Source organism: Alosa alosa, chromosome 3, assembly GCF_017589495.1.
Source record: "Alosa alosa isolate M-15738 ecotype Scorff River chromosome 3, AALO_Geno_1.1, whole genome shotgun sequence".
Classification (NCBI taxonomy): Eukaryota; Metazoa; Chordata; class Actinopteri; order Clupeiformes; family Clupeidae; genus Alosa; species Alosa alosa.
The window spans coordinates 11,921,867-11,939,956 of record NC_063191.1 but is presented as its reverse complement, the minus strand read 5'-3'; the positions used below and the strand labels follow the sequence as shown (position 1 = coordinate 11,939,956).

Sequence of the window (18,090 nt, the reverse complement as noted above, 5' to 3'; positions counted from 1 at the left end):
GTTAAAACCTGCAAGTCATTGTGACGGTCACCAAGCTCACATCTGCAAGTAATACAGACTATGACTAGTCCGCAACAGTGAATCATCCTTTGCCTGATCCACACATAAGAATGTCATGTATTCCTCATCTTCACCACACATTAACCACAGATTCATCCTCAATAAATATTGCTACTGAGGGCAGTCATCAAGGCCTTTCGATGCCACTTAGAGTTTGTAATTGCCATCTGCACTGTATTTGCGGTAGTGCACAAATTCCTGTTGTGGCCTATTGTATGGGATCTGTTCAAGTAATCCTCTTGTTTTGTTTTCTCTTTCTTTCTTTCTTTCTTTCTTTCTTTCTTTCTTTCTTTCTTTCTTTCTTTCTTTCTTTCTTTCTTTCTTTCTTTCTTTCTTTCTTTTCTTTCTTTCTTTCTTTCTTTCTTTCTTTCATTCTTTCTTTTAACCAGGCATTTTCTGGTTCTTGAGGACAATTTCTGGTTCTGAGGACAATTTTTAAATTTTAAATGAAGCCGTTTCTGATATTCAGGAAAAGTGACCCAGCTCCACACCACTGGTTTCTGTAGCGGACCCTTAACCACCCACCCACCCACCCACCCTGCCTGCTCACCGGTTGCCACCTGGTCCAGTCATCGTCCCTCCCTGACACCACCACCCTCCTCCCCAGGTCCAGCCCCACCCCCCTCGAGGCTGCTGGCTGAGAGATACTTGTCTATGCAACCTGCCAAGAGTGCAGCATCAACCCCGTCAAGCAGGGGGTAGACCCTGTTCTCCCTCTTTCTTTTTTTCTTTCTTTCTCTCTCTCTCTCTCTCTCTCTCTCTCTCTCTCTCTCTCTCTCTCTCTCTCTCTCTCTCTCTCTTGTCTGTCTCTTTCTCACTCGCTGTGTCTCCCTGTTACCGGTCTCCAGGACTGTTTCTGGCTGGTTCAGCTCAATTTCTTTTAGTGGAAAAAAAGACTTTGACAAAAAAATGGACAGAATTACTGAAAATAAAGTTTTTGTATATATTATGTCACAACTGGCAACATCACTCAAAGACTACTGACTTGACCCCCTTTTCTTCATTTTGTTTTTGTTTTCCCTTTTTTAAGTTTTATTTCATGTATGGCTGATACATGATTTTTTTTTTTTTTTTTTTTTTTTTTTTCTTTCGTATTGAATCTCATTTTCTCTGTGAAATGAGTACTAGCCTAGCTGGTATTTTGTATGGTAGGTAGAAGATTTAAGGTCTCTTTGGGCAGCGGAAAAAAAATAAAATAAAAATATTAAAAAAAAAAAAAAAATTTGTAATGTGAAAAGTTAGGTGGTATAATTTTTTTACAGCTTTTATGTTCACCTGTCTTATGTTTTTTGTTTGTTAGGGGAATAAAAATGACAAAATAAGAGAAAAAAGAAAGATAACAGCCACGTCACAAAGAACAATGGGTTGCACATAGACTAAGAAATAAACTTTAATTTGTGATTTTTGTTTTGTTTCTAATCTTGTTGTAAATTTACACTATTTATAAATGCATATTTATTGCTTGAAAGTATTTGTTGATGGAATGCTGTTATTTTTTTCAGAGTACCTGCCATTAAATTTTAAGGAGCAATGTCATTTTGAGCATTTTCTCCTCTTACGTTTTCTATATATAAATAAAACTGCTTAGCAAGCGTTGTACAGAAAACCCTCAGTAAGATTGTTTTATTGTTTGAAGGATGTTTTATGCGTTATTAAACAAAGTTGTCTTTATTACTGAAATCCACTCTCCTGTGTTGAGTATTCAATTATGGCTGACTTTGGGGATTTCAGAGTTTTGCTTGTGCAATATGATGTGCTGTTATGAATATGTTGTGCTTTCCACCCTGAAGTGATAACCGATGCAACAAGCATTGTGTCTTTGCTTTTAGTGTAATGTCATTACCAAGATCGATAAGTCTGATTGAAACGCACCTCTGCAAGCCTGGAAAATCCTACCTCAACCTGGCTGACTTTGTCCGTTTGTTTTTACACAACAAGTGATTGCTTGCGGCCTACTCCCATCCTGCCAATAATCCCTGTGCAAGTCAAGAGGCTCTGCTCCTTTTTTTCAGATGTATCAGAATCTGTCGTTGTAGATGCATTCTGGGTATCTGTAGCCGTAGAGAGGGCTGCACGACCTCATAGTCCTGAGGATGTCCATCAGGGAGTGTGCAGCCTGGGTGACCTCTGCGTCAGACCGGGCGCCATCAGCACACCTGGCCAGCTCTTGTGCAGTCTTGCTGGGCAGGCGCAGGGACTGCAGCAGGTCCCTGGAGGGCAGCAGGCGCGGGAGAACGTTCCGGCATAGGAGGGCGAAGCTCTGTGATGGCCGCACCGTGGAACACGGGCGAGGCCTCTCGCAAGAGCCGCTCAGGCAGGAGAAAACGTCTGTCACCTGATTGGCTGGGTTTGTGTGGTCGTCATCGGGAGGAAGCCCTGTTGTGAGGGAGAAGACGGGAAGATGTTTACATTCATCTTCAAATGAGGGAGTGGGAGGAGTTATAACATGATGCATCGTAACACCCACCAACGTAATAACTTAGCAACAATGTAATCAAAATCACACGTTTTAAACGTAATAATCCTGCCAACGTAATAATTTCCCACCAACGTAATAACTATTGCCTACTGCCAACGTAATAACCCAATTTTCCACCAATGTAATAATTATGACCGCCGCCATCGAAGCGGTCATATAGGGATTGTCAAAGTCCCCCCCCCCCCCTATCTACTTCCTGAATTTTTGGTCAACGATACCGGGACACCCGAACCACGGGGCACATGAAATTTGGTGGGTATGTAGCCCCACTAGACTTTTACGGAAAATTTTTCGTTTTGTCGGGGGCCACTACCACCCGTGCTGGGCCCCGAACCACAAAAAAAGCAGTTTTTCCTAAATAACTACCTGAACCGTGGCACTGAGGGATGAAGAATCTTTTATGGTATGTTGCTCTCAAGGGCCCACATCAACCTGGCCCATAATCACTCATTTGTGATTTGCACCCCCCCGGTAAAAATTGAAAATGCAATATTATTCTGCTTTAATCGCCCTATCTTCAGTTAAGATGTTCTGAACTGCACCAAATTTTATGTGTATGATTGACCTGGCATTCTCTGGGGGTATGCCAAGTTTAAGTAGAATTTCATCCATGGGGGCTAAAAAAAATTAGGTTATGTGTACATTTAGTGACTGTACACTCATTGGCCTGTAGATGGCAGTGCACACATATACACATGCACACACACACAGGCACCCACATACTATCGGTATTAGAACGGCCGATACATAATTACAAATTCAGTAGGATTAAAAGAAAGCCAAAATAAATATTCATCATCATCATGGCTGCATTTCCAGTATTGGCGATAAGTAGTCGTTTGTCCACTAGATGGCGCATCGTTGCAGTGAGACGTAATTTTGTTGGAAGTTAAACGTGGGTTGGAAAAACAATGGATGCTTCTACAAGGACTGTACCGTAAAGAACGTCTAATAAGGATAGGACGATGTTCACATGAAATGTAATTCCCATTTCTTTTTTAAGCCGAAATAAATCTGAGGATGTTTATCGGACATGCTTGGTTTTTACTGCAGGTAGGTTAATCTTATAATATCAATAAGGACCTAGGTAATGTTACCGTTAGCGTTGGTTGAGTGATGGAGGCCAATTTGATTGATTGCATTTGTAGAAAACTATAAATGTGGTTATACCAAGCAAATTGATAGCAGCACTGTAATTGAATCTTTCGACTGTCATTTGTTGCACGTGCTACAAAAATCATTCTGTGCGATGGAAGATTTACCAACGTTACACCGGTCTGATACAGTTTTGCCTATACAAGCATGAGACGCCTGTTTATTTTGTTTTAAGTGCGTGCAGGGTGTGAGAGGGGAATCGATGTGCTTTCATTCCAGCTTGGTAGTTGTAGTCTGTGAAATTAAAAAGCACGTGTGTGTGAAGTATCCAAACAATGACACCTTCATTTCATTATGGCTGCTTTAGCAACACACCTTAAGCTACTGTGTAATGGGTCCCATTTAGAAGTGGCTACTTCATTCGCGCTTTCCTTGACTCATGGAGCTGCGTGAATTTTATTACAACTTTTCGCCACGATATGGCAGTTTAAGTCCGCTTGATAGGCTACTGTAAGGCGTAAGCCATTGGTTTCCAAAGGAGATTTTATTTGTGTCGCCAGCATAGCCTATTGACAATTTATGTTGTAAATAGGCCTTAGCCTACCTGTAGCTTAGGGAAGCTAACAGCTTTCTATTAGGATCTAGTTTGTTAGTTACAGTTTTGTCATAACTCCCTGATGCATTTTGCATTTAGAATAGCCAAAGCGTGGGTATCTCAATCGAAAATTAAACAATATCGGGTGCCTATGGACTAGGCTGGGTGAACCCAGCCTGATCTGCCCGCTATTTATTTTTTGATTTCTTAAAAGATTGAGCTTGGTGGCCATGGACCTCAGTTACACAATGCAAGGGAACATGAATCAGCCTATATTTGCACGAACAATAACGGACAACAGCTCTTCAACTTTGGCCCGTTAAAATGTGTATGAACAGTCTAGCGACGCATTTCATCAAGGCCCATTTGGACATGTCAGTTATTTGCACCACTGGTTAGATGTAAAACAGCATTTCGTTTCAGACTACTGTTACTTAATTTGTGCACAATACTGACTTGTTACTTAATTTGTGCATTGACAATAAAGTATTACATGAACTAAAGATGACTAAAATCTTATGTAGAAGAAGAAACATTCACAAAAAATCCATCCATCCAAAAATGACCTTTGTTTTTGATAGCTGTTGAAAACGGCATGGAACTGACAGAGATGTTTTTGTTTATAAATAAATAAATAAATAACATTATGCTGATACCTTTTGCTGTGTAAACGGCATGGAACTGACAGAGATGTTTTGGGAAAAGAGATGGGAAAAAAACAAGAATATAACATGATGTATATAAATGAATATAACATGAATATAAACAGATGTACATGTTATAAGGGGTTATTTGCAATGACTACAGAATAGAGGTAAAACATAGGCCTGACAGTGTTGCTTTGTTCAGGCTATAAGATAAGGTTTAGGCTATAAGATTTAAAATGTTCTACCCTCAGTAAATGTAATGTTAAGGTTAGTTTAACAGGTGTGACCTTTACATTATTCAAAGCTTGCTCAGGAGCTATAGGCTTACTCCCTTGATGTATTATGTGATGAGATCAAAGTCCCAATAGACTTGCTTAAAATTAGTTGATATAACAACCTGTGTAGGTTTTTATAGGCTGTATTGTAATATGCTATCAATATATTATAATATAATATATTTTAAGTCAATTTATCAATTAGTTTCCACACATTTCCCCAGAAGTCATCATTTAAGGGGTTATTTTTCAAAATGTTCGTCATGGGGAGCATGCAGGCCCAAAAGTATTTTATCACTTTCTCCAAAAGTATTTTACCACATTCTCCAGCAGCACCCCATCAATAATTAGTATCATTAGTATCATTTGTTGAAGGAGAGAAATTTACTATTTTATGCAAAATATTAGCACATTTTGAATTTAACGCCAGAAACACGTCTCAACAAATTTGGGACAAGGGCAACAAAAGGCTGGAAAAGTTGTGTAATGATAAAGACATCTTTTTAAACAGATAGTTTGCACAACCGTGTTTTCAGTGAGCATGCTGCAACTTCTGTTTGGTTTTACATTTGGACTGTGTAGAGCTGTGGCAGTAGGCTACACTGTAGCCCGGTCAGCTATGATCTGTAGGATAATTGGGTTAATTGTGTTGATTTTCATGTGATCGTGCTACACGAACATATTAGACTACTGTGTTAGAAGTTATTGCTCCCACTTCTTTTACATCATAGGCTCTTGTTTTGGATACATGTCCACAGCCACTGTTTCCATAGGCTATTCACCTTATTCACCCGGCGGCCATTACGAGGCTGAGGGGTACACTTGCCATTACACCTAAGTCCAGCAGATGGTGGTGGTAATGCACTCCGTTTGCAAACTGCCAAAAAAAGCTCACCAGAAAAGAAGAAGGGTTCACTGGCCTGTTAATCTACTTCAGTGAGTTTTTTTTTAGCAGTTTGCAAACGGAGTGCATTACCACCACCATCTGTTGGACTGAGGTGTAATGGCAAGTGTATCCCTCGGCGAATATCCTCATGACCACATCCTTTTCACAAGTTTTTCTTTTTATGTTAGTCAGTCATTGTATATGTTCACATCCAACAACAAAATCAACTTAGACATTTAGGCTACGTCCACACAAAACCAACGAGTATATCATTTTCTTACTGCTTTCACACCTTTAATAACGGATAGATAGATAGATAGATAGATAGATAGATAGATAGATAGATAGATAGATACTTTATTGATCCCCAAGGGGAAATTCACACACTGGTAAAAAAAGAAACCCGCGTCCACATGAAGAAGTGAAACCAACAGAAAGCCCTGTAGTGCATATGCCAGGCCAGTCGATGGCGCTGTGACGGTGCAGAGGCTTCAGATTAATTTCCAAAGAAAAGACAAAAACATTTCAAAAGCAGTGGCGTGAGATGAGTTTTGAATTCAACTGTAAAACTAATAACGTTCATTTTCAGGGTATGTGACTGCTATAAATGTAGAAATGTTTTTATGTTTTGCATTAGGTCTGGTATAGAGAAAGTTACACTGGAGAAATTCTCGAGATATTCACAGAAAACTGTGTCCGGCCTACCTCCTTTTGGGGGGCCCAGTGCGGCAGGTGGGCAACGGATCAAAGTGTCCCGGAAATCGTTGACAGAAATTCATTGAAGGAAAAAAAAAAAAATCTGACTAAACCTATACACGGGTTTCCTGTTTACCAACAAAACTAAATGTGCATGCAGCCATGGGGCAGAAGACGCTTGGTGGCCGTCCACAAAGTTATAAACTTAACCTAAATAGTCGGCTGCTGTAAGGTACAATCGGAATGTTTTGTATACCACTGTTGTCTCAATGATAATAACATCTCATTTTAGACTATATTTCAAAGTTTGCCGTTCATTTGCATTATTAATATAATATTGTATTTTGTCATTTTTGGCGAAGACATGCATTCCGTTAGGGATATTGAACATATTTAACATTCTCTAACCATCGTGGATTTGAATTGGTGCAGTTTTCAGCACAAAACTAATTTTATTCTTGTGCTCTTTTGCATTGCTCTATGCTGTTCTATGGTGCTTTCTGCCTCTTGGTTGCGCACGCATGTTTTCGTGACGTTGCATAGAAATCCATGTATATGACCGCTGTTGTTAGTGCGGCGGTCATAACTAGAAATGCAATTCCAAGGAATTACCAGTGCATGAAAATGTAAAAGTTGTGATGTAAAATATCATGTATAGTTAAAATAGATAATACAGAGATGGTTACTACGGTGATGCTAGGATAGATATGGTGGTTGCATAGCTTAATAAAAGTTGATAGTTTAAAAGTAGATTGATAGATATAGTTTAAAAGTAGATTGATAGATATAGTTTAAAAGTTGTTGATAGACAGCTAGTTTAATAGATAGATAGTTTACAAGTAGACTGTTTAAAAGTTGAATGTAGATAGTTTAAAAGTTGTTGATAGACGGCTAGTTTAATAGATAGATAGTTAAATGATATTTTAAAAGTAGACCGTTTAAAAGTTGAATGTAAATAGTTTAAAAGTTGTTGACAGACTGAAAGTTTAATGAATGTTGCTATTCAAATACTTTAATTGCTGTGTATAGGTAGATATTTGACAATAACTGAAAGTTGGAATGGCTCTAATGTTTGCTAGCAGTTATGCTAACAATTTAAACTATGCTAACAATGCTAACTATGTAAAAAATACTACTTAGCTAATGTTTTCTAGCAGTTTTGTTAAAAATGCTAACAATATTAACCATGCTAACTATGCTAACCATGTAACTTAGCTAATTTAACTAATCATTATTAGCAGTAATGCTAACTATGCTAACCATGTTACTTAGCTAACTTAGCTAATGTTTTCTAGCAGTTTTGTCAACAATGTTAACTATGCCAACAATGCTAACATGCTAACAATGCTAACCATGTTACTTAGCTAATAATTTTTTTAGCAGTTTTGCTAAAAATGCTAACAATGTTAGCAATGTTAACATGTTAACCATGCTAACTAGCTACAGTAGGTAGGAGTCATAGTTGATGACAAGTAACAGTTACAATGGCTGAACAGTCAAAAAGTTCAGCAGTTTAAAGGGTTAAATTGTTTAACAGTGAAATATTGTAGTGAGGACTTTTATTTTGAAACAGTTTTTGGCAGAGGAAACAGTTGAACAGGATGTGTAGTCTTAATAGAGCCAGTTTGTATGCTTAAAGCCTGAGACTGGCAGTTGATCCAGGTGGTCTGACCACCTGGCATAGGATTCTAATTGCTTAACGGCTTTATTGTGATGTCATCAGCCCAATGTTAAGTCTATGGGGAAATTTTGATTAGTTTTTAATTAATAGTTTAAAAAGTATAAAAGTTACAAAGATGAAACATACATAGCACTCATGTCCTAAGTAAGACCTACATAACATAGTTTGAATGAAGTTTCTACGTTAAACGGTTGAAGCGGCATTAAACGCGTTAGAAGAAGAAGAAGCCTAGGAAGAACAGTACAGTACATTTTCATGCACTGTAATAATACAAGTCAAAGACCGCTGCAGCAACTTCTTTTCAATGCCTGCCATTCAAAGCCTTTTTGCGGACTCTCACATTCTCCAACCATCTCAGCATTCTGTCTTCTAACAATCACAACGTAGCATGTGGTCAAAATTGGTTCTTTTTTATGTTCCTGTAACTTGGCAAGAAATCCGGAGGCCATAGCCAACCCATAGGGGGGGGTCCTTGGTTTTTGGACCTCGGTATTTTTAAAACTGTATGCGTCCCTGATTACCTCAGCGACCATTAGGGTTTTTGATAATGGATTTATATCTGAAAATGTTCAGGGGCCATATTCACAAAGTCTTTTACGATGATGAGTGACAGGTGACAGGTCTGAATGCGTGCGCTACACAGGTAATGCGAAGGACGGAAGATGATGAATAAACTGAACTGAATAAAAAGGCCTAAATGAATAAAGAGTAGGCTAAGGCAAAACAAATAGCCTAGTAGCCTAATGAAACATGTGGATTGATGCAGTATCTTTACAACATCATTAAATTAACCTGTCACCATAGCCTATGCCTACGTTTGCAAAGAGGAGAACATTTTAATTTGATTCACAATGAAACGTTTAATTTACATGTTGACAATGAGTAGTTTTGGTTGTTGTTGGTGGCGTTATAGCATCCCTTTTCTGCCTACAATGCAAAATTGTTCCCTCGCGATTGGAAGCCGCATAGGCATTTCAAAACATTGCGACGTGAAATGCTACAAAAAGGGTTTGTGAATAGGTCTTAGTGAGTTAAGAGTCCTCTCGACTTCTTTTAAGCTGTCCCAGACTTAGGTGCTACTTTTAGGTCTAAAATGCTTTGTAAATTACTTTTAGTGAAAAAAATTAGGAGTCCTAAAGTTTTTAAAGAGTGACACACCCATTATTTTTAGGAGTTGCTCTTAAATTCGCCAGTTAGGAGCTACTTTTAGCCTTAAAATTCTGCGTGAATACGGCCCCAGAGCTCCAAACTGTACAAGTTTACCAAGTTACATCCGTTTATGGAAAAATTACCTAATTAGCACACCTATATCACAATGTAGTTCAATAAGTTCAGTATAACTGCCAAACAATTTCGGCCTTTGACCTAGATGCACAAATGATGGCAATTTTGACAATGTTCCACCACTTCCAAAAATGATTTCCGTTGCAATTAGTTTTGGGTTGGGTAAAATCTTCCTGGACTAAAATGCTCTGTGTAAACTGTACCAGACCATTGGTGCATAGGCACAGCTTCCTTCACCATTTTTAATGACTTGCGCCATCACTGTAGCTTTGTTTGGTTGTACTTTAATCGCCAGGTCTTTGTCCCATTGCTCCTGAGTGTGGCTTCTATGCCAGTCCCATCATCTAGCCTTTCAAGCTCTAGGGGTAATTTACCTATCTCCTTAAAGTCAAGAAGACCGGCTCTGCCTCTGCCTTTAACTATTGGGACACCTCGATTTATTAACAAAACATAAGTCAGAAGAGTAGAAACACTGTAGCTTTACTGCTTGGCCCCCAGTAAGAGAAGGCAGAAAGACATTGGGTGCATTCACATCTGCTTGGCCCCCAGTAGAAAGGTGATGAAAATAACTAAAGGTAGTAATCTGATTGGCCCCCAAAGGTGTTGAACTATGTGTAAGGCAAACACACAATGGAGGACAAATCAACTTTGCATGAAGAGTCCCTATAAATAAACTACATTTAAAAAATATTTACTATATGGATCTAGGGCTGCCACAGACTGCAATTATGATATTTATTTAAGTAAAATAATAACAAAAGATCACAAGGGGTGTCCATGTAGCTTTGCTTGGGTCCTAGTAGAGGTGATGAATAATAAGCTGATGGATAAGTAAAGGATGGGGGGGGGGGGGGGGGTACAAAGTTTTATCGACATGAGATGGTTTAGATGGTGACAATTATTGACAACTATACCCTTACAACTGATAAAACATATATAATATCACTAAATCAGTGATTTATTACATTGATAGGAAGTAAATGTAATCATTTTTTAACCTTCCCACCAATGTAATAACTTCCTGCAAATGTAATAATTATTACGTTGGTGGGAAATTGGGTTATTACGTTGGCAGTAGGCAATAGTTATTACGTTGGTGGGATTATTACGTTTAAAACGTGCTGATTTTGTGCTGATTTTTATTACGTTGGTGGGTGTTACAATGCATAAATTAAAAATTTCCCCCAGTGTTTTGTTTTCAATCATGTGGCCTTGTCTGTAGGTGCCAAAACATTTAGCTGTTTTGTGAGTTAAGTCACTGACCTTTGTATGTTGAAGTTCAAGAACTGTGGCTTGTTTTACACAGTGCACTTACTCAGTTGGAGATCATTTATTGGTATCTCCGAACCAAACCAAAAAGCAGACACCAAAGGTTATGGATCTCTTGCTATGTTATTAGCTGGCAGATTCATTAGATGTGCAGTTTGAATGCTTGCTGTAAACAAAACAAGCTGTCACACCAGCCACAGTAGGGGATATATACAAGATTTGTGAAAAAGAAAAGGTAGAACCACGCATTGCTGAATTTGTATAAATCATCTTACTGCTTGGTAGGCTGTCATGAGTGTTGTGTAAGATGCTCTCATCTTCTCAGTTTATCGCTGTCTTTATCTGCTTTTAATCGGAGGCATACGCAGGTCTAATGTTTAATGTTTCATTCATTTTCGAGGCGACCTTCATATCCGACCTTAAACAAACCACTAGAGATGATGATGTGGTTTTTCTGAGAAAGCATGGGGTCCTGTTGGGTGACCCTAGAAGTCATTAGTGTCTAAATGTCAAGAGCTCAGCCATGCTAGCAGGAGGGAGGGGGGGTGGAGTGTGGCTGGATATGTACAGTCAACTTGTTTGTATCGAGCTGTTGCGCTCAAACTCAACAGCTTTAAATGATAATTTTTACTCAACTTCTTTCACTTGTTGATAGACCCATTGCCCATCACCAGTGCCTTGACTAAAGAAACCATGATGACTCCAACTGCATAGAACCAATGCTATTGATCATGGCGTGTTACAGCTGTAGTTTGGGGAGACAGCACATGCAGTGGTAAGGCTGTCAGTTATGTGATAGTCGGTTAGTTATGTGGAAATTTGGTGAGAAAGCCCTTCGACTAAACTGTCCACACATCTAAACGTTTCCCCAAATAGAGAATTCCTATATTACACAGTATGTGTGTGATGTGGTTTTGTGTATTTTACAGTGTAGTGTGTGTGTGTGGCATATATGTGAAGTGATACCAGTGCCCTGCAATGGCTCCGTCTGTCTTGAGCGAAATGTAGCATATTAACCTGGAGAATTAATTGACAGGGCTGTACCGTGGCACACCACATCTGAGCCGAAAAGTAATTAATGTCGGATTATAACTACTAGCCTAATTGAAAGAGCCTGCAAACCTACTGCGGTTCATTCAACAGAGGCAGCTTTGTTCACCAAAAAGAAAAAAAAAGTTTTTAAGTCTGCCGACAGAACTCTGTTCTGTGATGTAATGCAGTTCTTACCAACTTTCTCTGCCTGGCTTTTTATTGTTATCAGATGGTTCACTGCTGTCTTAGACACATTACATTAAGAAGTTCCTCAATGTTCCTCATCTCAAGACCCATATATTTCCTCAGTTTGTGCATTTGTACTTTGTGTTGACCTTGGTGTAACCTTGCTTCCACTGCCTTGTTCAGGACAAGGATTCATCACAAGGAGACCCTCACTCCTTCAATCTTTGAAAGAATTTGGTGTTCACCCTCACCATTTCGTATTTCTAAGTATATTCTAGGGCCTCTTGACTGTATGTGGATAGAACATTTGAGAGTGATGGGGAATGAGAGTGATGGGGTGGGATCTGGAAATGACGATGGGTCAGAATGGAACCGGGGTGCCCATGGGCACTTGGACCCTTATGTGGTCGGGGTGCCCATGGGCACTTGGACCCTTATGTGGTCGGGGTCCCAATGGGCACTTGGACCCTTATGTGGTCGGGGTCCCCATGGGCACTTGGACCCTTATGTGGCCGGGGTCCCCATGGGCACTTGGACCCTTATGTGGTCGGGCTGCTGCTGGTTGCACCACAGCTCCCCCACCACCATCACTTCTCAACCGACTCAAGTGGCACCTCTCTCTCCCACAGCACCCAGATCCCCTGAAGTCTTCCTCCGTCTTCCTGGTTCATCATACCTTCCTGCAGGTCGATGACCCCGACGCCGCTGGCGTCCATGACGAGCACTCGTCCGTCATCGGCCAGCCCGAACATGTCCTCCGACGCCTGGGTGTAGTAGAGCCTGAAGCGCAGGCTGTTGGTGGCCAGGCCCTGGGCGATGTGCAGTAGCTGATAGGCCGCGTCGGCCCGCTGCTCCAGGGAGGCGGAGCGGAGAGCGCTCAGGGGGCGAGTGCCCGCCCACACCACCAGCCGACCGCAGGAGCCGTGGTACCGTGGAAACGGCCATCCTTCTGTGCCAGGAAACATCTGTGGGCAGAGGGGAAGTGAAGTGCGTTAAAAACAGGAAGTACCAAGACAGGGATGTAGTTGCCCCATTCATCATGTGCTACTGAAGACCTGTAACACCTCAGAAATCAGGAGGGAAAAGAGGCTTGAAATGATAAAGATCACAAAACTTCAGGATGCTTATACATGAATAGTTTTAGTTCTGAAATGGTAAATACTTTGTGGAAATGTATGTTATTTGGGTAGCCCTTCTTATTGGTTAGTGGCACAAAATATTCTTTATGTGTTAATGAAGACCTGAAACATACAAAGGCCTGCTGCAACTTTGGGGGAAAAAAAGATGGAAATGGAAAAAATGTTCAGACACAGTACTCTGTGTCCTTCACTGTGTCCACTAAAAGTTCTCTTCCCTCGGAACACTATTGTGTGTGAACCTTATTTTTCCCCAGACAGGTTTTCAAGTGCGCCTATTGACCACTTAATGACAGTGCTGCCGCAGATCGCTCACGGAAACGCGGGGGCGGGGGCTGATCGTCTGTCTCTCCATCGCCGCCATCACATCGCACCTGCAGCATGAGTGGGTGTTGATTGACGGCCAGCGTGTACAGCAGGCGGAGCTTGTCCCTGTCGCTGAAGTGCTTCATCTGCATGCTGCCCACGTCCAGCACCTCGGCGTAGCGCCGCACCACACGGTCCAGCAGACGCTGAGATGGACATCGGAGCAAAGGGGCGGACAAACCCTGGGGATAAGTGTCGCACACCGAGAGCAGAGGAAGAAATGAGGTAGAGAGTAAGGCTGGTGTTAATCTACCTGTGCAAGCTCTTACAAGCACCAAAGCCCCCTCAGAGATTAGCCCAGAGCCTCACTGGATCCAAATGATCTCTGGGAGAGACCTGACATTTACGGGTGGGGGGCTCAAAAGTCACTAATTACTTCTAAACTTCCCACTGAGGAGTTAGTCTATTCAAAGAATTATCAAATCAGTTCAACAGATGGAGAGAAAATATACATTTTATATACATTTTGATAGATGTGGACCCTGTGGATTGTGGATTTCATAAGATGACATGATATATTGAATGTTTGTCATTCTATGCTTAAACATGTCTATCCCTTTGTTATATTCAAGTAAATAATTGTGGTATTTAGCGGACACTTTATCCAAACTTTTACCAACCAAAATGTAAATAAAAATATATATACAAGGATACAAGGATACAAGGAAGTTTATTGTCACATGCATATAGTTACTGGAAGTAAGAAATGCAGTGAAATTATGTCTGGTGTCAGCCTATTTGTGCATTAATGGGGGGTAAAAGTGCAGTAGAAGAGGGGTTTAGTAGATTAAGTGGCAAGGGCTGCATAAAAAGGTGGGGGGAGGATTGGGATTGGGTGGGGGGCACCAACAAGGAGCACCCAAGAGCAACAGGGGCAAGGAAAACTCCCCAACCAAGGAAGAAACCTTGGGCAGATCCAAACGGCTCAAGGGGCTAACCCAACTGCCAGGGTCTTGGTGTGTGTGTTGGGGGATGACAGGGAGATGGGATAGTGTGCTGTGTATGTGGGGAGGGGCAGTGTGCAATATGTGTGTTGGAGAAGCTTCCATGTGCTGTGTGTATATGCTAATACAAATGTAAATAAAGCATGCTAGGTAAAGCTACAATCATATCCCCAAGGATATCATGCCCCCCTTCTTCCCCCAGGTGTACCTGCACCATGCTGGGGTAGAGCAGGTGTGAGCGTGCCCAGTTCTGGAAGCGAGGCGTGGCCCTGAGTGCTGTCTCAATGCTGCAGGTCGGGGGCCGGCCAGCCGAGCTGCAGATGCTGCGGTCAGACAGTTGGTGGCGCAGCGGAGGCAGCAGCCGAGACAGCACCACCGGCCGCCACGTCTCCGAGTCATCCGTTAGGTTGCCTTGGTAACTCTGCCGGCTGGCCTTGGGTAGTATCAGGTCCGAGGACAGCCATCTGTCAAAGCTGAGAGAGGCAGGTGGAGAATCTCAACACACCTAATCCACATATGACCTCTTGGCTCACATATTCAGTTACAGACAATCAATTATACATAGATTATAACTTGTTGTTACATTGCACATTCCAGCTTGAATAATGTCGACAAGCATGCATAATTCCTGTCTCCTCAAATCTGGAGGTAGACATACAGAGAGATGTTTTGTAGATATTTTCTATATATTTCAAATTGCTCCACATAACATCTCACCAATTTGGGGAAAAAAATGTTTTGTTTAGAGAGCTGCTAATTACGAATGCTGTGATTTTCTGCTTTTGTTTTGATTGGGAATGTAGGTGTTTATGAGCAACTTTGACACCGACTCTGTGACTCTACTGTTGTTATGTTGGACTGTTGTTGAGTCTTATGATCTCATTTGATTAAATGATTTTCATCACATTAGATGCACAAACAAATGTTTGCTGCTCTGCATTTTGGACCAGATTAATATGTATAACATTGTTATGTTTTGTCCCTGTTTGTCTCTGTTGTTTGTTTAGGTGTCAGTTTTTTGGCAGTACAAATCCCCTGTATATCACAGCCACCAGTATGTCTGAGCCCTCTTTGAAGCCGATCTTGTTTGCTTCCATCGTGTTTGCTTATCGTGTTGACAGGAACGGAAACGCTGGTTGGGTGGTGAGATACAACTCTGTTCACTGACAAATGGGCTGAAGGTGGCTACAGGAGCTACATGTAGTACATGTTGTGTGTGATGTCTGTATGTTACTGAGACCCTTGAATTTCCCCTTGAGGATCAATAAAGTATCTATCTATCTATCTATCTATCTATCTCTAGCTTTCATATAACAGCCAGAGAGGCACTCCTGCGCTGGGGAGGCAGGTGTTTTTGGTGTCCGCTTGCTAACAATAAACCAAGCTTGATCAAACATCCTGTCCTTTGACCGGGGGAGGTGGGGGGTGTACGCAGTGACCAACGACTATTGGGATCCCCCTGGACTTCCCAAATACACAGCGATCAGGAAACTCTAAACTACAACCATTTTCATGGGTGATTGCTCAGCATTGTTTGCACTTTAAGTGTCGAAGGTGCCATTTCTGTTAATATTTTGATAATAACATACCAAATGCTGGTTAAACACGGTTTCACCGTACAAAAGGAAAGCTTACATTTTCTAACCAAGATGTCTTCTTAAACTACTCTGTTGTGCTGGTACAATCTAGATTTTTTGTGGATCCTGTTGGGCTGTTTCTTGGGATGATTGCATTTGCCAGCAAATCCAGTGTTGGTGCTGACATTACCTACCACTCCATTTATGAGAATCAGCCTCAGGGAAAAGTGTGATGTTTTTAAAAGGAAGACACTCATTGGTATAGTCCACCTGAATTCAGTGCTGAAGCGTAAGTACTTATGTAATCTTTACAGGGTTTCTGAAAAATCTGGAGGAAATGTTAAGTCTTCTAAGTCTCCCCTCTCCCACACTGGTCTGCCCTGAGAGTGTCCTTACCGTATGTCCTCCTTGAAGAGCTTCTTGCATATAGAGGTCCCCATGCACGCGTTGCACTTATCCAGGCCCAGGAAGCCTCTCCCGAAGCTGTAGGCTTTCTCCTGGCGCATCCCTGGTGGGTATGGCGTCACCGCCACCGCAGCCCCGGCCAATGCCACCAGTGCCAGTACCCAGCTTGCCGCCCAGAGCTGAACGGCCGGTGGCGGCATCTTCCCCGCCCTCGCTCTGGGGCATGTCAGTGCCATCCTGCCATGGCACTCATCTCTTGTGGTTATAAGGCTGACAGGGCTGCCACACACACACACACACACACACACACACACTCTCACAAACACACAGAAAGGAGAAAACAGTCCAGAGTGTTTGTAGCTTCTGAATGGCCCTGTCTGCCTGGGTTCCCTCTCTCTCTGTCTCTTGGTGTAGTGTCTCGGCCACCGCACCCTGCTGCCTAACTCCTCACTCACCTCCACAGGAAGCACATGGAGGATGCAGATAACCCCCGTTGTCATGGAGACACTTCCTCTACCCTTTGCCTGCATGGACAATGGCCTTGTTGGGGCACGCGCGACCAAACCTACCCCGGCTGAACCTGAGTCAAGATACAGTAGCAGTCAAGACTAAATCAGTACACAGCACACTAACGTACAAATGTACAGACTATAGGTCTAAAACAGTAGTAAGATAAGACAAACACCATACTCACATTTATACACATTATCATATACAGAGCTGAGTTTGCAGTATTCATAGTACTTATAGTTGTGTATACAGCCTATAGAATTGTGACAGTAGAATTACTTTGTGGTCATGAACATAAAAAGATGGCAGATGGGAAGGAGATGCTGTTTTAAATCATGTCTCTGTGTGTGTGTGTGTGTGTGTGTGTGAGAAAGAGAGTGTGTCTGTGTGTTTTGGTCTGATGTCTCAACCTTTAGGAATTTCATAGACTGATGCTCAAATAATGGGTCTTGTAGGTGGTTTTAGGGTTGTGGTGCCTAGGCTGATGAATCACAGAGTCGACATGGACATAACAGCAGAACACCTGAGAGGCCGTTTATGAGTGTACTGTTGAGTGTGTGTGTGTGTGTGTGTCTGTTTTGAAAGTTGACTTGACATAGCTTTGTTAAAAGCTGTGTTTTTGAAATTGATAGATCTATTCATTTGAATAATTGTTTTTAAAGAAACAGGAGTAATTAAAGATGGCACTTGATGTATGGCACTGGATAAAGTTAAATGAAGGTTGCGGAGTGCGGACGTAGAGCGGAAAACGCAGCGCAGTTCATATTACTTACCACCAGAGGTCCCCATAGGTGAGACTTCGAAGAGCCAAGCAGCACACTTGAGTCACGGACACTGAGGAAGCCGGGGCAAGTCATGAACGCATCTCAAACCCCTACTATTCTTTGATCGTTTATTCCGTTGCCATTAGTCACGCGTGTTATTCATCGTGTATCTACAAAGAGCACGCGTTTGTTTCCTTTTTACT

At 41.6% G+C, this 18,090-nt stretch overlaps 1 protein-coding gene across 2 annotated transcripts; it reads right to left on the bottom strand.

Annotated features, from left to right (window-relative positions):
* Nucleotides 1-1,528: 1,528 nt before the first annotated feature.
* On the bottom strand, nucleotides 1,529-17,004 carry dipk2b (divergent protein kinase domain 2B). 2 transcript variants are annotated; one of them, XM_048239448.1, is made up of 5 exons: nucleotides 16,605-17,004; nucleotides 14,840-15,104; nucleotides 13,696-13,869; nucleotides 12,862-13,150; nucleotides 1,529-2,436 (listed from the first exon to the last, which is right to left on the bottom strand). In XM_048239448.1, exons 1-5 carry the CDS (start codon nucleotides 16,847-16,849, stop codon nucleotides 2,078-2,080), a joined length of 1,332 nt encoding a protein of 443 aa, XP_048095405.1. In that variant the 5' UTR covers nucleotides 16,850-17,004; the 3' UTR covers nucleotides 1,529-2,077. The 2 variants fall into 2 exon arrangements, with proteins under 2 accessions (XP_048095405.1, XP_048095406.1); XM_048239449.1 differs by lacking the exon at nucleotides 13,696-13,869.
* Between the last annotated feature and the right edge of the window lie 1,086 nt (nucleotides 17,005-18,090).